General features: G+C 37.3%; 1 protein-coding gene across 36 annotated transcripts in view; it reads left to right on the forward strand.

Annotated features, from left to right (window-relative positions):
• Window positions 1-26,245, forward strand: part of DLG2 (discs large MAGUK scaffold protein 2) — a 988,777-nt gene that overhangs the window by 389,925 nt on the left and 572,607 nt on the right. For 21 of the 36 annotated variants that reach the window (XM_030286703.4, XM_032751275.3, XM_032751277.3 and 18 more), the window contains one exon: window positions 8,898-8,978. The exons of the other annotated variants lie outside the window; for them this stretch is intronic. In XM_030286703.4, coding sequence (XP_030142563.1) covers window positions 8,898-8,978 — 81 coding nt within the window. The remainder of the gene's footprint in view (window positions 1-8,897; window positions 8,979-26,245) is intronic. 36 annotated transcript variants of the gene reach the window in all.

A 26,245-nucleotide genomic window follows, 5' to 3' on the forward strand; every position in this document is an offset into this window, starting at 1 on the left:
TGAGTCATGTTTCTGGGGGTTGAGTCTCTGGTGAGAGATCCCGTTGGCACACGGAGACACGGGTGTGCTCTGCTGTGCTCCCCGCCGGGCCAATCCTTAGCGTGCGCCACAAACACGCGCTGACTCCCTCTTCTGTGCTACGGACACCCCGCCTTTGTTTTCTGCCAGTCATTCAGCTGGAGCTCTTCCAAGAGCACATCAAGCCTACTTAGCTTCCCTGTGGCACAAAATAGTGGAGGAGGGATTGAGCGTGCCCAAGTCACATCCCTACACCGCTCTTGTGACAGGGAGGGTAAACAAAGCTCAGGAACATCACTAAGAATTCTGAAAGGAAAGATGTAAGAATTTGATAAACAAAAGGAAGAACCAAATTCAGACTCAGAGTAGTGGGTTGACAATTATGTCCTAATTGAGATCCTTCACACTGTAGGGAAAAGATGCTTGTATGGCATCACAGCTCTGACTGCAGCAAAAAGCATGCGGAGTTTGAGGAGCAGAGTTAGTTAACAGAAGCCAACCCACTGGGTGTCACTAAAGGAAAGATATGAGAAGGAGGATGGATTATATCACTTTGTGGCTCTTGCCAACATTTGCAATATGTGTTGCTCAGATTAATCCTCACAGGAACAATGAGCAGCAGTTCATTTGGAGATAAATACACTATTGAACTGGAAGTAAATGGCTCAGTTATGATGTTGGACATGGTACACACACTATTACGTTACCAAAAATAGTTGTTTTCACTGCTAGCCTTGAATACTGGATAGTAAATTTACTAGTGGTATTAACGGGATTCAGTACTGCACTTATTGCAGTTATAAAGGCGTGGACACATCAGAGTGTAAAAGCTAAAGAGGGAGAGGGGTCTCTGAAGAGCCGAGTGGAGTAAGGAATCCCTGCACTAAACAAGCATTGAAGTAGTTGGATGATCAGCACGTGGGAAGACTCTCGAAATGGTACTAAGGACAATTTATTTCTTTTACTAGTGGAAAATATGGGACATCCTTTTCCTCATCAAGATGAACCCTAAAAATGGAGGAAGCAGAGTGGAGGTTGGAAAAATATCCTCCAGGGATAACAAACCTGCCGAGACACAGACATTTATTGCCATTTTAAATGGCATCCCATACATCTCCCAGTATGTCTGTGATTAATATATCACCATACCTCTAGGAAAGCTATGACTTTCTGCAGTGACAGCTAAGGGTCAGACAGGTTTCTCTGGTACTAGAACAGCATAGACACCATCATCTCAGCTGATGAGCATGGTTACAGTCTCCAGAGGCATCAGGAGACATGTGGAGCCCAACCAGTCTCCCATTCACATGTTTTAGTAAATTATCCTTTTCCCAAGGACTGTCAGAGCAAACACAGTTATTAGCTTTGGTAAGAACAAAAAGAAGGGAAACATATTCCTGTCAAAATTTGTGCTAGATAAATTTTATGAGCTTGATATATCAATAGATACTTTAGAAAAACATTAATGCCTTTTCCACCCCTGGAATATTTTTTTCTTATTATTATCATTTGAGTTGTGCTGGACAACCAATATATTTCCCCAGGAAGCACATCTGTGATATTTTCATAGGCAGTAGGACCAAGGAAGATTAGAAAGCTTTCACCAGATGCTCTCTGGAATGAAGTGGGTGGTGGGTCAAAGCTGAACTAGTTCTGTTATACAATATATTTGATTTTTGGGGGTACTGGTACTTCATCTCATTGATCCATGTTGACACCTGTGTCTCAATGCAAAGTTTCTTTGAGGGGAGAGCAACAGAGGAACATTTATGTTTTAGTCTTACTACAGAGTTTGGGAAGCTGAGAGAATTAGAGGTTCTTATTTCACTTCTTTTGTCCATAATTGAAATGCTAAATTTCTTTCAATCCTCTTATTCTACTCTGGGAAGCCTGAAAAAGGCTTTGGCAGTACAGGTGATAAGGACCAAACTATTGGTTGTAATAAAGAAGACTTTAGATTGTGGGTGCAAGTATCTCATGCCCCTGTTCCTGGGAAATCAATTTAAGCTAGTACTGAACACAAACTGATGCTTTTGGAAATCCTCACTTTTTAACAAATAAAACCTTTTTGTTGTTTGTGAAATTTATGACTCACAAACTGCATATAAATCTGTAAGAAAGCTGCTGTTTGTGGACAAAATCATTAATGCAGTTGACAAAGCTTTAGTAGAAAAAATTTTCCTAAGCCTAAATTTGTTTCCTAATAACTGGAATTTAATAACCAGTCTGGTCTCAAAGGAGACATGCACAGAGGCTGCCAAAGCAGATACAAGGTAAGACACTGGAAAATGACTACATTTGGCAGTGGCACGTATTTAACACTTATCACCACTTTTGGAAAATGTATCTGGAGCAGATAGGATTTGAACATTACAATCATATCCAAAATGTTACAGAAAAAATATAATAAAATGATGGGTCAGTTAGAGGGACCAACCCATGAGAGCATGTCTTGCAGAATACACCATCTTATAATATGCAGAAGACGCTCATGATGGTTGTTGGGGGAAAAAAAAACAAAAACCAGCTCTCCAGAAAAAAAAAACCAGGCCTTTATTTGTTTATATTTTCAGGGCAAAGAAAAGCCCTACAATCCCATATGTTTGTGCTTGATAATTAGCCTGTATCAGAAAATGCTTCTGTTGAAAGAGCAGCTCATGTATATAATCCATTTCTGTGGTAATAGTACAAATGGCTGAGTAATAGCTGAGAACAGATCATAGTTTACTGAGTGTGTGTTTAAGTACTTTTCAATGAAGATTAGTTCTAATCATGTAATCTCTTATCCCCATAATTCCCTGTCTAAATGACTGGTCAAAACAACATACAAAACCCCTTCAGAATGACCATTGCTCCATAGTCACCACTTTCAAATTCCAGCGTGCCTACAGTGAAGTGGTTGTTGCTGATAGCTCTGATTAATAGAAACCTGTCAACACGTGCGTTTGCATTGCCAGCAACCACCCCTAAAACCATTGGACACTTTCAAATGGGAAAAGAAAAAGACATAATTAATAGAATTTGAATTCCTGGGTACTTGTACTTCAAGGTAATGGTACTGTGCACCTCTGGTAGGAGAAAGTGGCTGTGTCTACACTGTGGAACGGAAGGTGCTTACTCATGTCCGCACTATGTAAGTCTGGCTCCTAGAGCAGTTTTTGCCTGGAAGGAGCCAGCTGGAATTACACAAAACAGTGAGGACTTTGTGCAATGTGTAACATCTAACAGTGAGGATGATGAGAGTGCAGGCTTGAGCATGTTCCTCAGCCTCCTTTTTTTGGGTGAGTCAGCCATTTCCAGAAGTAGTAGTGCTACAGCATTGCAGCAGGTCCAACCAACCAGAACAGGGTGCAGCTTTAACAGGGAGCACAAAAAACAACTGTGTTTGCATTTGAGAGCAACACTACGGATATTTCAGTTGAGATGTGTTGGACAGAAGCCATGGCTCTGGAAATCGCCAAACAACCTCTAGTAAGGATACTTGTTAGTGACCAAAAGTATGTTACCTTACACATGTTATGTTTTCTGACCATTAATATTTGGATTGGAATGAAAGGCATGCTTTGGGGACTGTTATTTTAATGGCTGAATTTCCCAGACAATAGAGCAATTTCGTTTCTAAGCCTCTCAGTAGGTATCAGACAAGGGATCAAAAAAGCTCTTAGAAGATCCCTGGGAAACAAGTAGTCCCTGAATATCACATGAGCATCAGTGGACTGATTTATTTTTATCCATTTTATGAATGAAGTACAGTCCTAGGATTAAAGAGAAGTGGTTTTGCAATAGTCATATTTTTTTTCCATGGAAAGAACTAGTTAGAAAAAGAGGTGGTTCCTGCAATGAAAGTGTAGAAATCATGATATTCTAGAGCAGCAGTGAAAAGTAGTAGGCTAGCAACAGTGTTAAGTTTATGATTGGTAACCCACATGAAGGCCTGACATCTCTTTTCTAATACAGCTCTTTCATTTTGTTCCTCACCTTTCTTTTCTATCATTTGTTCCCCTAATAATCCTTTCCCTTCAGTTCATCCAAGACAGGATCAAGCAGACACTGGTATTACGGAGTAGCTAACCAGAATCATCCTTGGTACATCTGAGCAGGAACACACGTATATTATAGCCTAGGTCTGCTCTGAACTCCAGAGTCTTCCTTGAATCCAGTGATGCTCTTTTCCATAGTTCCTCACAAATCTTTTGTTGTTACAGAAGCAATTGGATTAGCAGGAGACAGGGCAGTGATTTTCTTCTGGGTTTGATCCCAATGTAGATTTCTATCCTCTGCCAGTTGCACTCATTCTTTTGAACCCTTCTTTGTCTGTGCCTCTGTGCATCACTGTGAGTTTAAAAGTTCCAGTTTCATTCTGTGTCACAAGTATTTGTGTCAGTCAAGTATAATAATACATGGCAGCAAGTGTAGAAGCTTTAACTTAATCATAGCTGTCACTTAATAAAGCCACTTTTTGATGGATTAGGAGATGAAGCCAGAACTGGTTGAGGTACAAAGAAGTTGCTGCCTGTTTTCCTGGACCTCTGGGACTTCACTTTTTCTTAAACCCAAGAGGGCATGAGATGTGGAGGCAGAGCATGACTGCAGAAACCCTAGATGCAGTACATCATCCCACTGCCCACATCTAGATGAAGAATTGGAATGGGAGGCAATTTCTAACATGTTTATTATGTAAAACATATGCACAAACTGAGGCACTGGGTACACTGGCATAATTATCCACTGTGAGAATGGATACCCTGGTGCTGAATGTGATTAACCTGCAAGCAGAGCCAAGAACTATTCTTGTTTCAGAAAGCCTATGTTAAACCTGCCTGCCTGTGAAACTGTGCTCAGTGCTCCTGTAATTGCACTCATCGCTGGCACACATTGTTAATAACAAGCATTTTTCCTGCTGTAGACAAGGGTAAAATATGTAAGGATATTGCAGTGAGCCAAAGCTGGAAAGCCCTCACTTAGCTTGTATGCTCAGGATTTAAGCTGCTGGGAAACTATATGTCTCTGGCTATTTATTATTACATACAACATGTTCTTGGAAACCACTCCACATTTAACAGCAGTTAAACCCATCTGCTGTTCCTGAATTTTCATTTCATTCACAAGCCTGTTTTATAAGTATTTTTGGACTTGCCTCCAATGTGCTATCAGCTGTTCATTATTCTGTTGTAAATTGATAAAAAGAATGACTCAAATTTTAAAAGAAAATTGTAGCCTCCTATAGCTTTTCATTGAAATTTGCTTTTCTATTATTGTCTGACATAAATTAAATTTTTGGTTTAATAGCAATGGAATTTCATTCCCTCATGCTCAATTCTGTGTAATTCATCTGTAGTAGTTATATCACTGGCATGAGGAATAGACTTGACCTTAGCACCGTGATCACAGATACTGTTCAGTATAGTGAAGTTCCTGTCAGTGCAACAATTTTTTGTGGCTAAATTTAGAAATACCATCACCATTTTCTTTGCACATTTCTTCTTCCTATATTCATATTTTATAACTGTTACTTTGCATAGCAGTACTTCAATGCCCTCTACATATGATTAGCAGGAACTATGTAGATTTTAATGAGATCTCTTTTTGAAGACTTTTTAAACAGAAAACTTGATGATACTCCTTTTTTATTGGTGTGTCTGACTTTATAGCACTGCATGATGTTCTTCTATGAAGGTAATATTTGTTGGACTGTATTTCAACACTGAAACTTGTTTGGCTCTAGGTCTTGTATAAAACTTTTATTGGATTTTCGATTTTTGGATTTACCATAGGTCTTAAAATTTAGTAAACTTGAAATTTATTTTTTTTATTTTTCATTGAAGATCAGGCAATTTAGATTTTCTGTGCAATAGCCCCCCAATTTTTTTAACTACATATTGGCATTTAATAACAGTTAGTGTGAATAGCAATGTCTGTTAGAAAATACTTCCTTTAAATAAAAAAAGGCTTTTTGGGGTGAGATTCAGTTGTCTAAGATAGGCATATAGTCCTATTTTAGATGTCCTGTAAGATCTGAGTGTGCGTATGGCTGTCAGAAATTATAGAAAGAAACCCATTCCTTTTTGAAGAAGCAGCTGGAGACAAAACAATACCATAATGCATCTGATGACTTGAGACAGCTCTGTTTGGGAAACTCAGTCTCACCTTTAGGGTTGCCACATTTGTAGCTCACATTTTGATGCTTATGAAGAATTCTGTTTTAAATGGTACCTTACTTGCATTTGAGTAGAGTTTATTCAAAAGATGTTTTTTTATGAAGAGGAGTACATTTCTACAACCACTACATTCACTAGTGGATTGTAAAATCTTACCTTGGAAGCAAGTATGTATTTATTTTATTTTAACTTAGCACAGAAGACTATGCCTTTTGCTTTTAGCTTCTTAAGTAATCATCTGATTTCAAATTAAAGTTGCTGAAATTATGAGGGAATAAACGTCTCATGCAGTCAAAGCCTGTAGGATATGGAAAGGACTGGAGAATTTCCATGTTTCAGCACTTAAAGGTTTTTTTCATAGCAGCAAATTTGGAGTGATTTCCCTGGTTTCTCTCTCAGTTGGAAACAACTGATCACTTATTACATAGGGATCTATGTAATATCCTGTTTTCAGTCTTTCCTGAGTTGTGACATTCCTCTTCTGCAGATTTTCTTTGGCTTTTTGAGTGCTTGTCTTAAAACAAAATGCCCCAAAATGATACAGTTCTTCTGGTGTCTCATCAATTATTACAGCACAACAGTTATAACCCTTGTCCTTATACATAGCAATTCTTCATAACTTGAATGAAGGCCATTTTGCAACAGAACCTCACTTTTGGCTCCTCCTTACCTAACTTTCACCTATGATCTCCACAGAGGTGCTCCTTAGTCTGTATTTTTGATTTTGATGTTTTCTCTGGCAGGGATGTGCTTACTACTCTGTGTGCATTTCTTCTATCTGTGTTTAAGGTACTACACATTTCTTCTCAAAAGTCTGCAGAACCAAATACATGTACACAGAAGCTTGCTGTGGTCAAAGTGCATCAGCTCCAGTGGACTTGCCCATAAAATGCCTTATGGTAGCTCCTGGTGGGCTTGGTGCTCATACTGGGGAATCCACAGCTGCCCATTACAGTGTAAAAGAAGTTACTCTAGATTTTTTTTTTAATGTAAAAATTCTCTCTGTGTAAGCTCAACTGAATATTCAGAGATACGTTCGTTCCACTACACTGAGGTGGGAATGCACCCTCCAGAGTGACTCGAGAATTTAAGCCTGAAACCATTCTCAGTATTTTCCCATGTCTCAAAGGACTCTGCTCCTAGTTGACACAGCTAGATGCCTGCAGACTGACAACATCCATATAAGCTTCAATTCTTAAAAATATTGCTGTGTGACAGCATTAATCTTTTTAAGCAAAGTCAGAAGTCCCCTTTCCTTAGACTATATACTGAAAAGTGTATATCCTGAGCTTTGTGACTATTATTAGTCATTCTTTATAGCAACAGACTTTTGAGACTTCCCTGAAAGACTTAGCCTAGTGGCTAAGCTGTGTTTTATGCTTGATGTTAAAAAAGACGTAATTTGCAGGTGAGAGTGAAAAAGTGTTACCTCTTATGCAAAAAAGTAGTGGGTTTATACGCAAAGGTGGTTTAGAAGAAGGCTGGAGAGGGACATTTTGCAAGTCTGTCACTGTGTAGTGACAGAACAAGGGGAAATGTCTTCAAACTGTCAGAAGGCAGGTTTAGAAATTAGAAAAAATTTCTTCACTGTGAGGGCGGTGAGGCACTGGGACATGTTGCTCAGGGAAGCTGTGGATGCCCCATTCCTGAAAGTGTTCAAGTCCAGGTTGGATGGGCCTTTGAGGAACCTGGTCTAGTGGAAGGTGTCCCTGCCCATGGCAGGGGATTTTGGAACTAGGTGATCTTTATTTCCTTTCACACCAAAACTGATGTATGATTTTTATTCTTTTTAAAAATTGTGGTTATTAAAATAGAAACAAAAAGTCTCTCAAGTAACCCAGTAAAAGGTGATGATCAGCATTGCATAAACATTGTAATGAATATGGCCTTTGTAGAAATTCTTTTCAGTCCTTTGTTTATTAAACATTGTGTAAAAATGCTGTTGGATGCATGGCTACAGATAGGGTAGTTTTGCTATCAACAAAAACTGAGATTCTTGCCTTATGTCTCTCCTTACTGGCAGGGCTCTTCCATATTGTTGTTGTTTGTTAAGAACTCATGTGTTTTCTACAATGGCATTGACTCATGCCTATGTGGGAGACTGAATTCATTATAGATTTTCTGTTTCACAAAAAAAAATGGCAAACCTGACATTCATTAAAAGCAAATATATAACCTCCTACTGTTAAACTTCATAAATTCATAGTGATAATTAGAGTGGGTTTTAAAATTTAGAAGCAACAGGGTTATTTCTAATTTTAGCTAGAAAGAGGTGGACTGTCAAGAGAATGTTTATTTATTCTTTATAGCCTTCTTGCTTCATTTGCTAATAGTTACTAGAGATTGGTAGATTTTGCATACTAAAAATTAGCCTAAATACAGTAATACAGTGTTAATTCTTGTAAAATATATATAACTTGCTTGTTCTTCTTTTAGTGATAAATAGCTAATCCAGAGATACTAATAATCAATAATAATCAATAACATGCACTCACATTTTTAATACTATATAATATAAGGGCAATTTATTTTTGGTATAAAGCCTCTGGGCAATTCAGAGTGTATTAACACCAATTTACAGCTTCAAGGGAATAAATGAGCCCACTCCCCACAAAAAAACAACCTGGGAAGCAAACCTGCACAACTAAACACCATATGCAAAGACAATGAAAAATCTGAGTTTGGAACATGTCCTGAGTAGATGTCTCTATGTACTTCCAGAAAGGCCAGGAGGAAGAAAATCCCACAGGTAGAGGCCTTCAGCTGGGACCTTTTCCTGAAATGGAATGGACTAATACACAGGTGAGAGTAGTGAAGTTGGCTGTGAGAAGTAAGTGAGGAAAGCAAATAGTTTTTGAATTGCTGCTTTATAGTTTTGCTAGTTTTTCTCCACCAATGCTTCCCTGAACCCAAAAGAGCCCATTTCAAGTTTAAAAAAATATGTATTTTGCAAATGTTTCAATATTTTCCAAGATGCTGTGGCATGCAAGAGGCCTCAGCTACATACTGATCAAACTGAAAACAGTGTGAGTTATTAGAAAAACTATGTGGCTCAAGTTGACTTTTTACATTTGAGGAAGTCAATGATATTGCCATGGTAGTCAATGGAGAGACCTGTCCTGATCACAGTTCCTCTAACCTGATTTGGATGGCTCCTTTAGATGGAGGGGGATTGTGCCGTGGAAATAATTTTGTCTCTCTGTTGTCTAGACATCCTTGTGGTCAAATAACTTAGATGTAAATACCTTGACTTTGGTATCTCCAGTGGTCAGGAAAATTTCACCTTTGTCTTCTTGGAATTTCTTTTTATTGGCTGTTAGTCTGGCAGAGACACAATCAGTCTCTGAGACGTAACGGGCAGGACCAAACCAGGATGTAGGACAGGAAGATTAAGCATATTTGCAGACCTGGTGTGCCTGACAGAAAAAGCATTGTTGAAGTTTGATTTGGTGTAAGGCATTTTTTGGGTTGGTTTGTTTGTTTGTTTTTTAATGAAAGAACTTTCCCAATAGAGGAGTTGTCATTGAAACCAGAAGTACAAAAAAACCCTCCAAATCAAATAAAAGTACAAGTGTCACTATTGCACCAGAATAGTAACCTCCATAAATTTCTGTTATCAAAATACTCAGTTTAGTTTATGTTGCATTTGTGTGCTCAGTTGTCAGTGTATGACCTTCTGCCATTATGATAATAGGTGTGTGAGACACTTGATATTCTGGCTGTTGGCCAGCTGGGTCCTTTGCAGTCTCAGGAGGAAAAGAAGGCTGATTAAGATATGAAGATAATGCACACTAATGGGATATTTCTGGTAAAAATAGTCTGAAGTGATATATTGTTGATGTCCAAATTGGTATCCTTTGTTATCCAGGGTTAACAAGACTCTGGGATAAATAGGACAGATGAGCATTCTGAGTAATCTTGCACAGCTCTCTGCCAGCTGGACATCAATTTATAATGGCTTAGGATATCTAGGTAATTTTCCTTAATGTAAGGGCCAAAAATATGTAATGATTAAGGTGGTAACCTAGGATGAATTCAGTGCCAAGCATAATGGACAAGAACTCTTACAGTATATATCTGGACATTCAATTCTGGACACAATTTCTACCTCCTAAGATTTCAAGAAAAGTTTGACAAAGCTTATTTCTTCTAATTTCTCCGTTTATTTTGTATGTGAATTAACTAATTAGTGCTACTTTTTTGTAATGTCAAAACCAAGAAATGATGCCAGTCAATCACTGTTTAATTAATTGTGCAATTTATTCATGCAAAGATGAACAAAAGCTCTGATACCTCTTCCAATACTGAGTGGCACACAGTAGGATGGAAGTGCTGTTTGCTCCCTAGCAAGCCCATATGGTGGTAGGAGATCCAGTGTCCCTACTATATAAACAGCACTGAATCTTTCAAAGCATATTAAACAACATCTGCCAGTGATAAAATAAGTAAAGCAGAAGGCTCATTACTTGATAGCTTTCACCTATGAACCTTAAAAAAGGAGGCTGAAAAGATCTGTTGGAGAATTTTTAAAGTTCTGGAATGTGAGTGTCATGCTATTATTTTCACCTTTTTTTGCAACTAATGCTGCAGAGCAGGCTAGTTCTCTTTCAGCTCTGGTAAAAGTATTGGCTTGATTAAGGAGAATTTAGCTAAAAAAGCAAGCCTAAGGAAAAAAAAATAGTGGTAGGAAGAAATTAATGGCAGTCAGCATAGTTTTAAAGAAAAGCAGTTATGGTAGATAAACTTCATTTCAGAATGTGAATTTACTTGTCAAATGGTCCTATGTGTTATTTAGGCTTTTGTAGGGCATTTAATTTCATTTTGTATTTCATCTGGTATAAATAATAGTATACTTTATAAAAATAATATTTCTTGAAGATTGACATCTCAAACATTAGTCAATGCGAAATGACCCTTACACAGAAATTATGAGGGATCATAGAATCATAAAACAGAATCATAGAATGGCTGGGTGGGAAGGGACTTTAGAGATGATCTAGTTCCAACTCCCTGGTCCTGGGCAGAGACACCTTCCACTAGACCAGGTTGCTCAGAACTTCATCCAACCTGACCTTGAATAATTCCAGGGATGGGGCATCCAACAGCTTCTCTGGGCAACCTGTGCCAGTGCCTCACCACCCCCACAGTAAAGAATTTCTTCCTAATATCCAATCTAAACCTGCTCTCTTTCAGTTTGAAGCCATTCCCCTTTGTCCTGTCAACTGTGTCCTCTTTTAAAGTCTCTCTCCACAGCCTTCCACAGTTTAGAATTGTGTATGGACAACATATTTTGATTTTTTCACAAATCCTTTCGAATGCTGCATGAATTCTGGGATGTTAGCATTTGAAAATAATGTGAAGATTGAAACTCTAGGGAAAAAGAGGAGGACACAGCAGATAGTGCAATCCAGTTACAGTCTTGGCTGCAAACAGGTCATTCAAACAAAATTGTCAAAATTGTCTCTAGAAGATAAGTATTTTGCAGCCAGAAGAAAGCAATGGCAGCCTTACATACACATGGGGACACCTACAGCTGACAGAAGTGATGCTAGGATTGTTCCAGAGGAAAGAACAGACAGCTCAGTGGGGCTTGTATTTTTAACTTGAATGTAGAAATTAAGAGCAAGGAGGTGGTTTTATTCATATGTGCAACAGTGAGACTGTGGAAGGAAATACTGTACCAGGTTTTAGCATCTGTAATTTATAAAGATAATAAAAAAGTATCAAAAGAAAGAAGGACTAGAGTGGAAAAGAATCCTTCCAGAGAGAGACATGACAGTGTATTCCTGTGGGATCACTGGGGAATATGAGGATTCTTCACAGTAGCAGAGAAAAGCTGAATGTGTACCAGGGTAAGAGTAAACTAAGGCTGGGCAGGTGTTTTGAAAAGTGAGAAAAGAGGACAAACCATTAAGGAAAACAGTAATCTCAGTCCTGTTTTGTTTCCAGGATTAAGTGTTTTCCTGAAATAGGTGTGCATGCTTGTGTTTAATACAAGCTATTGTCAGTATTAAATATGGCAGTGCATTAGTTCCCAATGATCCAATGGTGCTTTGTGCCTTAAACTCCACATCTTTGAGGTGCCTTTGAGGTCCTGAGTCAGAAAAAACTTCTACATGGGAAAGTGGTGTTAGATGGTATTTCTTAGGGAGATTAAACTCATGGAACTAATGCATTTTATCACCTTCTTCCCCAGTCAGTAGTTCAAATGGAGAAACGTGGAGCTGTATTACTTGGCCTAATGAAAGCATTTATTTCTTTTTTCTTCATTCCCACTTCTTTCCATTTTAATTCATTTAAAAAGCTGAGTACACCCACCTCCTGGCCTATATGTGTGGAGGATAAAATTTGAATTCTTCTAGATCATGAACTTCTGAATTAATTTTCCTTCACTGATTTTTAACCCGGAGTTGCAAAATTTTCACTAAAACAGCAAGGTTTGGTTGAGAGGGCTTGATGTTTTGCAGTGCTGTCTGCCATCTATATCTCAGTCATATTTTGTATAAATGGTTGAAGATTGGGTGATCTTTAAAATGAAGTTCTAGACATACGATCTGTTTTTTCCAACTCCTCTTGAGTCATCTTGGGCAGCTTGCTTCATTCTCTTTCCCTTTGCTTTCCTACCTGTAAAAGAGTAATAGCATTTTCCTTTCTTTTACGAAGGGCTTTGAGAAGTGTTGTAGTGGCTGAAGAGTCATTAGACCTTTTCTTTTTGTTTGACATAGAACTAATTCATTACTGCACTACCAGTACATATATTCTGAGAGCAGGGAATGATATGTTCTCATCTGATAACACTAGAACACTTGGAAGTAAAAAGAAACAGAGACCCCTAGCCTACAAATCCATAGGTGCACTTATCAAGTCCTAGAGAAAGTATATTTAAAATAAGCTTTGTTTTGTCCCGTCCCCGTCCCCCCCCCCGCCATACCTACACCCATTATAGCATGTATTTTCAAGCTTCCTGCTTTGACTTGCACCTAAAAGAAATTGTTTTCACTTATTCCTCACCTTACTTACCTTATATCACTCCCTGGGAAAAAGTGACCCTCCTCTGCAATTAGGCAAGGATGGAAGGGTCCATTATTCAATTGTGAAGCCTTTGAAAAACATTTTAACGTTTTTTGCTCAATTCACCAGCAAAGTCTGCCTTTGTCTTAATGTCTAAAAGAAATTCCCTGTCTCAGTAATGACGGGTCTAAAACTCTGGTGAAATCCGGATGAGAGCAGTTGAAGAACGAATGCATGTTATCTCCTGTTTTACTCAAATTGGAAACTCTAAAGCTTGGCTGCTTCTTTTTCATTCTGGGTATCCTTAAAGCCTTTGACAATGGAAGTGCAGTCCTTAACACTGGCACTGAGATGTTATGGCTATAGGTAACAAGCTAATTAGAATTTGGTATTCTTTGCATAATCTCAACGTTTCACCAGGGAAAAGGGAACTGAACTCCTGTACCCCTTATTGGAATTTGGAAATGCAGATGAGAACATAGGCAGTTTGAGTCTTAAGACCTAGTTCTATTAAAATGTAATTTCTCTGATATACAAATCTACTTCCTTTGTACTCTACCAAGAGACATATTTATTAACTAGCATAGCTATTTATCTTTTTCCACTGCTAAGTTTTCAGAACTGAGTCTCTGCTCTTGCCTATATACCCCTATAGAATTATTTCTCTGTGGAGAATTTTTTGAGCTGAAAGTACTGCATGGGCATCAGGAAGTCTTAATTTTGCCTACAGTACGTTTTCATTATTTGGTATTACTCATGAGTAGTAGAAGAGATGGAGGCGCACTTGATACATTTGTTTTCCCTTTGTTTATTTGTTTTATTGTGTCAGTTGATGTTCCCTTGTGGTCTCTCATGAACCTTGTTAAATACTGCTCAGGCAGTCCAGCTTATCAATGCTGTGTAGTTGCCCTTTTATTCTCACAAGCTGAGAAGAATTTGCCTCACCTCCTATTCAAGTAGATAATAGAACTTAAAAAGGTTTAATTGCATCCAAGACATTGCTCAATATTTCCACATGAACAAACATAAAGGTCAGCAACACTTGAGAGGCTTTATTGCAAAGATCTTTCTTCTGGCTTGAATTCTGATGAAAATTGTCTTTGTTGTTAAGAAACAGGAATTTATTGATCTTAAAAAAATGACATTACCTGTGGACAATTCTTTAAAAGTGAATGTCCTTAAATTTTTGTATGTGTGGCTTCTGTTGACTTCTTGTCAACTTGTGATCTTTTATATAGTATAAAAAAATTAGTAATTAATAATATATGTAGTGACCCTGCAAACACATTTTACAGGAAGTGATTTGTTTCTATATTCCACTCTTCCGCATAGAAGCGTGTTCACTATAGCTTCAAAACTGAAGCTTAGGATTTAAAAAAATCTTACATCACCTTTGCAGTCAGCATTAAAGGTAAACTGATGGTCAATTAAGTAAATCTCGCATGCTTTCCTGCAAAGGTCTAATAATAATATTCAGATTATGTAAAAGAAAACTGAATATACAGATAGTAATTTTGCTCTTCAAAGCTAAGGGAAATACTGGTAACATCAGTATTCCATATTGCTTGCCTATATTGGGTCAAGTGTGTGCTGGAGCTTGAAATAAGTTTTCAAACAAGTTATTCTTGCCTTTTTTCACTTCTGTGATGTAATGCAGCAATGCATTGTTTAATTTACAGTAACAAAATAATTTGGGGTTAAATGTTATGGAGGCAGTGTAGAGTTTGTTCTGCTTTTAATTGATGCTGTGACCTACATTGTTCCCCCAGGCAGCATAGATGTTTTTCAGACAAGTCTCTTGTTAATTATATTGTACTCTGTGGTGCTGGGTCAGTTGTCATTTCCATTATATAAACTTTAAAATCTGGGGAGGTTGGGGATTTGTTTCAGGTTTTTTAGCTCACATTTGGCTAAGCTTTGATCACTTGTCTATAACTGTTTCCTGAAGTGATGGTGGCTTCAGGCTAACAGTCACTTCTGTACAAACCCCTGCAAATTCTGAGGTCTCCAAGAGGTGCCTGCATAGCTGTGCAGTTGCTGAAAGCACTTCCAGCTTTCTTGGAAAACAAAGCCAAAATGCTGAATATTTGTGGCAGCCTAAATTCCCATAGCCTCCTTTAGAGACAATGTGTTGTCCTGACCATCTGCTAACCCTTGAAGTAAATGTTAACCTCGCTGCACTGCTGAATATGCTCTGTATTTCCTTCAGGAGGCAAACACATCCATAGAGACCATTGTGGGATTCCTATAATGTCTGTCTCACAGAAACAGGGAAATATTTACTGGATGAAGGATGGTGTAAAGAAGTCAGCCATTTTAAAGGAGAGGAAATTTATTTCTTATCTCCAGACAGTATGAGTTATAGTTAATTACAGCATTTCCTTTTTTTCATAGACCTGTCCATGTGGTCAGCTTGCAGTATTAGACTCTTCTTCACTTCCTTGAGAGGTGTTTTGGTTTTGTTTTTCCCCTTCATAGTGTTTATTTATTTATATTACTTTTTTTTTTAAATGTGAATTTTCTCTGGATGGTGCTAGAGCCCACTTACCTCCATTGTACCTTCCTTACTTGAAACATTTGGGATTTTGTGATTGTGTAGTTACATATAGTTGCTGTCTACAGCTGCTGGAAAACAGGTTGTGTCAGGTGGGGGTTGGCCTCTTTTTCCAGGCAATTAGTGATAGGACAAGGGAAAATGTTCTCAGGTTGTCCCAGGGGAGGTTCAGACGGATATTAAAAAAAATTTCTTTACTAAAACAGTTTATACTTAAAAAGTTCTATATTTAAGCATTGGAACAGGATGCCCAGGGAAGTGGTGTTGTCACCATCCCTGGAAGGATTCAAAAAATGGCTTGACATGAGTCTTTGCTATGTGGTTCAGTGGTCTGGTAGTATTCAGCTGAAGGTTGGACTTGGTGATCTTGGAGGTCTTTTCCAGCATTAATGATTCTATGCTCCTGAAGTAAACTCAGGTGGAATATAATGAGACCTACACGTGCTTCCTAGCCCTGAAAGATTGACCCAGGATTCCTGAAACTAAAGACTTAAAAACCAGGAATCTTTGTAATCTTGCAAGTTATTGGGCAGTCTTGAAATAGTTTTTATGGAGTCATCACTACACAGCAGTAAAGAGTCAAGAAACTCAGATTTTGAAAACTTCAGTAGCCTGAAGTAATAGTATGAATTCACAACCTCTTCAGATACTTTCAAAATTTCACATCTAAGAGTAATTTTCCTTAAGAAACGTATTGCTTCTGGAGACATCATCCTGATTAAATACTTTAAAATTCTATGATTTATTAAAGTTAGAATGTTGCAATATCCCTGATCATTGCGAGTGATTGATGTAATTCTTTTAGCTCTGAATGTAAATTCAGAAATTAGTCATAATTCAAGTTGTAGCTTAAGATTATTGTAGTTTAGTTATTGCCATAGTATAATCTTTCTGAAAAAAGAAGCATGTCCTACCTAATACTTACCAGCATTGGTGGCTGCTGCCTCAGTCAACTGTCCTGCCTAATTTTTTCATGCATTCATTCTCCAGTTAAGGGATTGAAATTATTTTTCTCTTCACTTCACAGTATAAATCTTAACCCATTCAGAAAAGCACAAGGAAATTGTGAAATAATGGCTATGTAAGCAGTCTGTTAAATGTTATTAAAAACACATGCTCTTTCTAGAGTGAACTCAAATTCTCCTGATTGTTTATATAAAATGTTTATAGAAGGTTTACAGCTACAAAGCGGATATTTTTTGTATGTTATTGGAACAAGTATTTCACAGGGTAGAAGTGATCATGATAAAATGATGTCTTTATAGTACAGTTGTGTGTCAAGGACCCTCATATAAATGAGTACTCTTTAATTTCTTTGTGCAATATAAATGTGGCGCTTATTGTAATATCAAGTGTCTATGTCTCTAAAAAAAAAAAAATGGTTAAAAACTTTATCTCAGTGTTGGAATCCAGTTAAAAGCATGTTTTTATTCAGATCCTTTATTCAGTAAAGTACCGAAAAGATATATAGGAATTAGTAGGTAACTTGGAGATTTTAGTGAACAAAAAGAAACAATTAAGAGTAAACATACTAACTCACCTGGGAGTGAGGTTTTACCATGGGAGAATTTTTTGTACATCTTTTGTGTTCAACTCTCAATAACAAAAACCCAGCACTTTTTCACTTGTTTACAAAACACAATGTTACTGATTGAATTGTAAATGAAGGATGGCTGAGTTTAATTTGATCCATAGTTAAAGCCTACAGAAATTTCAGACATCAAGACTTTGAATTCCATGAAGTCCAGACAATTAAGGGACCTTTGCGACCTTTCCATGTTCAGCATCCTATTATAAGACAAACATGCAATTTGTTCCAACTCTACTTAACCAAAAAAAAAAGTTCTAATTGCAACAGAGGGTACCCAGAGAACAGATAAAATTGTCCTTTTTCTATGATTTGGTTTTCTAAGACACAGTATATTATTGAGAGATAGAATATGCAGAGCTGTTTTGCTACATAAGCCTTCAGTTCTGTTGGAGATTTTAATTATCATTGAGTGAGTTGGCTTAGCTCTTAACACACACACACATATAATTGCAATGTACTATACTATCTAAGAAGAGTTATATCTCACTTTGGACATAAGAAATTGAAAATTTAAAAAATTAAAGGAGGTTTTTTTTTTTTGACAAATAAACCTTTTCTCTGTTAGACATTTAAACTTTGCAGTTGCAAGCAAAATACCCCTCATACTTAATTTCTGCCCTGTAATCCAAGGCTTTCTATTTCTTGTAGTGACCCCTGAAAGCTTCTGCACCTTCAGAAATATGCAGTTTAACTCATGATACTAAGTTTCCAATTATGAGATTCTTTTATTTTGCTTAGAAGCACCGTGAAAAGAATTGTGATTTTCTTAGCTTAAATGGACATTCTGCTTAAACTCCACAGAACTTCTGCATTTAAATTTTTCAAAAAGGTCCTTTTAAAGTTTTCTAAAATAATAAGGATCTGAAATTATTTCTAAAATAATATGGACCCTAAGACATCTGCTTCAACTTTCAAGTTCTACTTTGAGAATCAGTAGGACAATAGGACACACTTCCAGCTCGCTTCCAACTCAGCTTGCAATTGCATGGCTCTGTGATTCTGTGGCTTTGATTGTTATTTATTAGTGATTGATTTTGAAGAGTTCAATTATATGCTAAGGACTGAGCATTGTAGGCTCCAAACTTAAAAATCTCACCCTCTATTTCCTAGACAGACCTTGGTCACTCTTAATGTTTAGTTCAGCTTTTCCTTTCCTCTGTTTCATTTTGACTCATATAATGCCAGGCTATTTTTTTCTGGTAACTTTGAAATACTTGAACATTTCACTTTGACTTTGCCTTCTCTTCCCCTGGCCTTGACAAGTCCCTTTTTGCATAGTCACACTACAAACTTTTTATATCATATACTGATGTCAATGATGGTGCAGCTTTCAGATATTATGTTTGCAATGAAATACAGGAACTAGAGTAAACTTGAGTGACATATCTCTTCTGACATAACCTGCATTTAGAATTCAGGTAAATGCATTCTTTTGTGAAATCTTAAAGCCAAACTTGTAAAAGAAGAAAAATTAAAAATATGTTTTTCAAGCCATTAAGAAAAATCAGCTCCTTCTGAGATTTTTTCCCCTGCTATCATTATATCTGTTGTGAAAACTGGGAACTATTGTGTGGGGCAACAGTGTCATTGGAACACAGAATGAGAAGACAGACCCTCTCCCAAACAGTTCCTCAATTGAGTAAAGGAGAAAATAAAAATCGGTAAAGTAGGACAGAAGCGATAAAAAACATATTAAGAAAGCACAAACTATTGATAATTTTTACTACAATCACAGAATCATAGAATGGCTTGAGTTAGAAGGGTCATTAAGGATCATCTAATTCCAACCCCCCTGCCATGGGCAGGGACACCTTCCACAAGACCACTGTGCTGAAAGTCCCAGCCAACCAGGCCTTGAAAACTTCCAGGGATAGTGTAAAAATAACTTCACTTTTTAAATTAATTACTGTAAAGACAGATCATAAAGAAGCAGCCTTGCAGGATGTTTTACTGTCATAATTGAAGTGCCACTCCTGGCAACCTGGTGGGAAATTGAACTAAGAAGACCCAGTTTTGTTCTTCTTTTTTGGCAAATATCTGAGCCCTTCTAACATGCAGAAAAAGAGTCAGTGTTCATTCACAGGAGTCCAATGTACATACCGAAAGTGTCCAAAGGACAATTTCACGTGACTGTAGTGTACCAGATGCTTCGGAACAAAGGGGATAAAACTTCTTCCCTGATGATCTTAAAGTATTTTTGAACACTGCTTTTACCTCTGCAAAAAAAACCTTCTGGAGAAAGAAAAGTTCTACTGTTGTGTTCCCACATTAGGCCAAGGGCTGGTGCACCAGCCTGGAAGTGTGTTAGCTAAACTTGTTCTAGATTCTCTTACTTCTGGCTATGACTAATTTTTAAATCTTCTATAGATGAGTTACAGGGTTTTCACAAGGCCATTCCAAGCAGTAATGGGGAAAGAAAGCTAGATCTATAATAAGTTTTTAAATATGACTCGTTGGTCTTTGGTGTAATTTGGAGATGGTTCAGGTCTGGTATCTTATCAAGAAATTTTGTCTATGCTTACGGAGTATAAACCCCTTCCTACAACTTTTCAAACAACCAGGTGACTTCATGAGCTCTAAGATATTTTAAGTGTTTTGAGTGTTTACTGTTTCCTGCCCTACTTCCTAGTAGTTCAGCAGTTTAAAATAGGTGATTGCTGAGCAAATTCCAAAATGGTTCTATGAATTTGCCTATAGCTGGGAAAGAGGTAGCCTTTGAATGATCTCAAAGAGGAAAACCTTAGTTGTATTAGTTTATCCTCCTAAATAGCACTGATGACTTTTCTTTCTAGGTCTGTGTATCTGTTTGGAATAACTTGGGATGAGAGAGTGTCAGTTGTTGCCTTTATAAAGGGCAACTGGCGACCTGGTTCAGGGGGCAGCACGGCAGCCCGGTCTCGCCCAGGCTACTCGGGCTAAGCAACGCACGCAGATACCAATGTGGCAGACGGTCGAAAAGCCTTTCTTATCTCATCTCATGGGTTTAAATAGTCTTGGGGGTCTTTGCTACGTCAGAGGGGGGTTGTGGGGTCTCCAGGGTTAGTCGGGAGTGGAAAGTTACCAGAGCAGGTGTGGTCACATGCTCCTGGGGTTAATGGATAGCGTGGGGCAGAGGGAGGGGGAAGGGTCTCTCTCTTTCCGTCACATCCCGTGGTCTTCCGTTCGCCTGTCCCTATTTACCACAGTCAGTGGGTATATTGGAGAAGAGATTGATAAAAAAACAATTATAGGAATATATGAAAAGGGTCTACAGAAAGGCACCATGTGTGGAAAAGTGACTCTGAGCAATGTGGAAAAAAATTATGGAAATGGAGGAAAAGACAGATGGAAAATGTGTTCATAAATTGCCTATGGAAAAAGTGCTTGCTGAGTAAAGGATATATAACGTCCACTGGTTGATGTTCCTTTCCTCTTGATTTCTTATTTATGTGTTGACTGTGTGTCCTAGGTTGGCTATGTGAAGTATCAATAAGTTTTAAGACTTTTATTGTTTAATATAGTTTGATTTTTGTGCTGGTGAATGCTTTACCTATAAAATAAACACTTTTTTTCCATTTTTTTCTCCAAAAAATCTTTTTCCCAAACCAATTAGAGGAGGGACCACTTAAATTTATTTTTCTATAGACGGGTTTTTCTCCCAAAATTCCCCTAAACCAGGACATTGTGTTTCATAGAGATGTAACAATATTTGCAGCAAGACTAAGACTGAACCACATCTAAATCCAGAGAGCAGTTTTTATTGGTTACCATGGGAAAAGCTGGAGTGGTAGGCTGAGGTTTTTTCTGTCTTGAAAGAGATGACACCAGCAAATTCATAAATTTGAAAAGTCAAGGAATATACTATGCAGTCAAGGAATAGTCTGTATTATTATATTATCTATCAGGTATCTAAAGACACATGATTTTATGTTGCAAAAGTATATGAAAATTTAGAGTATCTGTGTACCTGTGGTGGTACTTGAGATCCACAAAATCAGAACAAGTTAATATTAAAATTCAACAAAAATAAAACTTATAGTTACATCAAACTATTGTGCATAAAAACACAGTGCTCTCTCATTTATAGGAACTGGTTGGGTGGTATGATGCAGAGACCTCATAAGCTGCAGCAAAACATACTTTTCATCCTGGCTTAATGCTTATGTTAGTAGGCAAACAGAGATTCTCTATGCCCTGGAGTGGTGTCTGTATGTTGTGCAGCTTGTCCTTCCTACAGCTTCATATGGCGCAACTCATTATTTGTTAATATTATCTAATTTTTTTCAAGTAATGAATTGCTCAAGCTAAAAAGTAGGCTTTGTGAGTGGGGGCTCAGCATGTTCATGCAAAGGGACTGTTTCTGAAAAATGAATACACAAGACATTTTCATTGTTTCTGCTGTTCTGCAAATTTGCAGACCTTCTAAAACAGATTGCTTCCTAACTATAAGTCTGGCCAGACATCTCATGTTCTGGTTAAATAATCCAAAGAATTCATAATTCAAGTGCCTATCTGTGGTTCTTCAGTATCAGTGGACTAAAGAACTTGAAATTGATCTAATTCCAATTTCTAAAAGTATATGAGAACTCATGTCCTTGGCATCATCTTTTTGGTGGCTCTGATTTTAGTGCACAGGCTATGGCCATGTAAGGACACAGGCTATTGCAATACTGTCTGAATTGCTACAAATGAAGATATTTTAACATTTTAAAGTTAATTCTAGGAGAGAATAGCATGAAGCTCTACCATGGAGCATTTGTTTAGTGAAACAAATATTTAAAATATGATACAGCTTTGGCATAGTGCTCCATATTACAATGCCCTGTAGGAGGAAGTTGAGGTGTCACATATATACCACCAGGATTTATTGCATTTTATATTATTGAATAGGCTGGAATATTGAGTCTTAAAAATAAGAAGTGTGTGTTTATAACTGTAAAATATATTCACAAACCAACTGAATGATTCCCTCAGAATAATTTGATGGACTGCTTCTTTTTTTTTTTTTTTTTTTTTTTTTTTTTTTTTTTTGTATAACTGCCGAGATTATCCAGTTGCAAGTTAGGTAACAGTTCTTAGGAGTGAGAGAAATATGTATCCTCACAGGCTTTCAGAGCATTGTTCAGAGACACTCTTAAATTAGACTGGCTCTTTCTGCTCAGTTTGTAGAGACTGGCTGTTCTAAAAGATGAATCACTATATAACCTTAAATTGGCAGAGGACTTGCTTAGTTCAGCTTAATTTCTTGAATGGCAGAGGGCAAATTTGGGATATGCTCCTCTGCTGTCTTTATTTAAGACCTGAAATGAGAAGTAATGCAGAATAACCCAGGGTTTTTTAACAATGAACATTGTGTTAAAAAAATAATCAAACTGAAAGAAAAGCATATTTTACAGTATGTTGACTGTGACCTGAAGTTAATCCAATTATCAATTTTATTCAACTGACAAACTGGATGACTAAAGCCTTGATCTTATTCAAACCTAGTTGCAATAAATCATCTTATCTGATGCCTGAAGCATTTATCTTGAGCCTGTAATTTATTCTTATTACAAGCTTATATTGCAGACATTTTCTGCTGCACTTCATTTACAGAGCTGAGAATCTGATGGCAATGGAAATGATGGGAAAAGAGATGACTGTATGGATTATTAGAACTGCATGTCTTAGGCTAAACAAAGCTTAGATTCCACTTGCAGGTGAAACAGAAAATGGTTGGTTTCTTTCTTGAAAGATGCTGAGCTAAATGTAGCTGTTGACCAACAGTTCTAACCATAGTGGAATCCTTCCTGTTTCCAGGCTTTCTGTGAATCTTTGAGCACAGTGTGACATTGTGTGTACACAAACCATCTGTTTATGGTGGCTGAGTACCATAAATAGGCATGGTGCTGGATATTCCTAACGTGCTGAGGGTCTGTACTTCTAATGGCATAGCACAGCATGTCATTCAGAGGAAGGAGGTTCAGAAATAACATAAGAAAAAAATGGGTCAACTTCATAAAAAAGATGTGGATTTTCTATTAGTTAATCTCTGTAGTTTTATATTAGATAATTTTTTCAGGTAAGGAATTTTGGATGATTTTCTTACCTTAGTGAGAAATGTGAGAGACAAAGCTAAGAGGGGTTTACCTGTTATGAAAACCTCTTTGTAGCAGTCATGTTGAGAAGGCTGTGCCTCAATTGTCTTGCAACTCATCATGGTGAAAAGCAGATTTTAAGACTTTGGACAAGTGGTGTCTGAGAGTCTTACAAGGGAAATAACTTTTAATCTAATACAATTTTATGAACTTTCGTCTTTAAATCCAGATTTACCAGGTGACAAATGTCTTTTTAGATGTAGGAGTATCCCACAGATTAAAAGGAATATTTTTATGGGTCCTTAGGTATTTGATGTGAAGGAAGTATAAATAGCTTTGTGGAGTAAGCACAAATTTTACAGTGTGCATTAAACTAGGTTCACTGGAGTGCTGCTGAACACTGCAGCTTTGCTAGTTTAGCTGTAAACTGTTCACTTAAAATTAGTCACTGCTGTCATAAAGCTTAAGATTTTCATACATACTGCATAGGGAGAGATAAAGACCTTCTGATTGATGGCTAATTCTAGTCTTGTCATTTCTTTCCATCTTGTGTTAACATGCTGACACTGATTGTTCCAAAAAGTCAGCAAAGAGTCGAGCCACGCTGACTTCAGTATTTCCTTAGTCATTGCCACTCCTCTATTTTGGTACAAAATGCCTTATTAATCCTTAGGATATTATGTTTTTAAAAAGGTTATTCAGAAAATGCTAGCACATTAAAGATCCTATTCTCATTGATGTCTTGGAGGAAACTGTGTTCCAGAACCAGAGATGAGCGCTGTGCCATGTACAGCAGCACAGCTTTGTTATGGGGTTGCACTGGTGCTAAGGCAGGCAGTGCTCCTCCCACACCACTAACCAGGACAAACTGGCTCTTCACAGCTTCTCCTTGCCCATTCATGTATCTCATTTTACCTGTGACCATACAGTAGGATTCTTGAGTGATTTTAGCACTGCTGATGTTCAGCTCTGTAAAGAAAATGTGTATTTCACTCTGGAGAGGTGATCAAGCAAACCTGGGTGAAAGGATATTGTGAAAGTGAAGAGGTTAAAAGAAATTAATGATAATTCTGGCAACAAATGATACGCAGAAAAGGAGTCAGAGTAAGCCTTTTGTAGCACTCCGAAGCATACTGATTTAGTGTCTGCTAATGAAAATTGCCCTAATAATTAGAAATGCATGCATATCAGATGCACATATCCAATGCACTTAAATACTTTAACTAAATGGAACTTCTACTGGAAATTTTAATTAATGACTTGTTTAAAAAAGTCACATTTACACCAGATGCACACTATCTAATCTCTTCTGCTGCTCTACTCATGGACAATATTTGATATTTTCATCTTCATAAATTATACTTTAGATTTTGATGAAAGCATCTTCCCAGATTAAGTATGTTGGTTGCCCATCTCCTTGTTTTTATTGAGAGCAGGCTGTTTCTAATTTAATTGAACTTAGATATTGCTGAATTTTTATGGTTTCAAATATCATAATAAAATAAAGACAAACATTGTGAGAGACTTATGACCAAAACCTTTGATAAAATCTTATTAATCCCTTTTCTGCTTACTCAGACAATTGGTATCCTTCTGCCTATATACTGACATTTACAAGTTTGTTGTCAGATAAATAAACACTCCATTTTTACATTCCTTATAGCTGCACAGATGCCCAGCACACTGAATGTTATTTTATCTTTAGATTTATATATTCATATACTCTTTGACACCTCTGCATATATTATAAGAGGGGAGGGGAAGATGGTGTCCAAATTTGTCACAGAAGACATGTGTTAATATGCATTAAAATGTTCAAAGAGCAATATTCATCTTAGCCTCTACATTGAGAAGATATCAAAGCAGCTCAGCAGTGTGTTATGAGCAGCTAATTTGAAACTTCTGCTCCCTGTTAGTGTCATTCTGTCTTAGAGTGAGATTTTGTTTAACTGCAAAATGTCACCCAGACTTTTTCTGTTTAGTCCTGCGAGGCTGCTCAGAATGTATCATTTGTGAGTGCTGTCTGTTCACAGTGACAAAATTCATAAAAAACATGCACCAGCAATTACCCAAGGGAAAAATCAATTAAAATGTTTCTAATTTACTACTGTTGGAAATATTGCGTGAACTGATAAAGAGATACAACTTAATATTCATCTTCGTGAGATTTCAAGACCAAACTAGTGGTACAGCTTTTCAATCTTGTGGCTAGACCAATTTATATACTAAATCCAAAACTAGATGTGGTTCCCTGTTCCAAGACATGGGGGAAAAGTTTTAACACTTTTCAGATAATTTTCATAAACATAGAATATTCTAACAGCAACCTTCATCCAGCCTTCAGTGTGTCTAGGCTACTAATCACCTCAGGATGCTTATCCCATCCTCCTTTCTCTGCTGCTGCCAAAAATGCTGGGACTGCTATTTTAGCATGGCTATGTCAGATACTGAAAAACAGCTGAGGTAGTTAAAAAACCCAAGCTCTCTGAGATTTTAGTATAGTTTATATATAAATTTTCCATGGACCATAAGAAATGAAAATGTTAAGTCTGATACCATGAAAATATTTATGGAATTGGGCAAAATTTCTTCTCATATGGTGTGACCTCTTTTTTTCGGTGGTTCTTGAAGGGATCTTCCACTGCTGTGAAACACTTTCAGGACATAGTAGTGAGAGGAAATTTCTTAATGCATTGAGTCAGAGAGAAAGGATGTGATGCTGCCAGAAGGAAGCAGAATGTTACAAGTGACTGAAAAAGTGGGGAATAGCAAGGAAATTAGAATCTAACCTCAAGAGAAGTGTTCATTCTACTAGCTATTTACATTATGTATCATTATAACTGGGAACATGTATTCC

The sequence above is a fragment of the Taeniopygia guttata genome, chromosome 1 (assembly GCF_048771995.1).
Source record: "Taeniopygia guttata chromosome 1, bTaeGut7.mat, whole genome shotgun sequence".
NCBI classification, from domain to species: Eukaryota; Metazoa; Chordata; class Aves; order Passeriformes; family Estrildidae; genus Taeniopygia; species Taeniopygia guttata.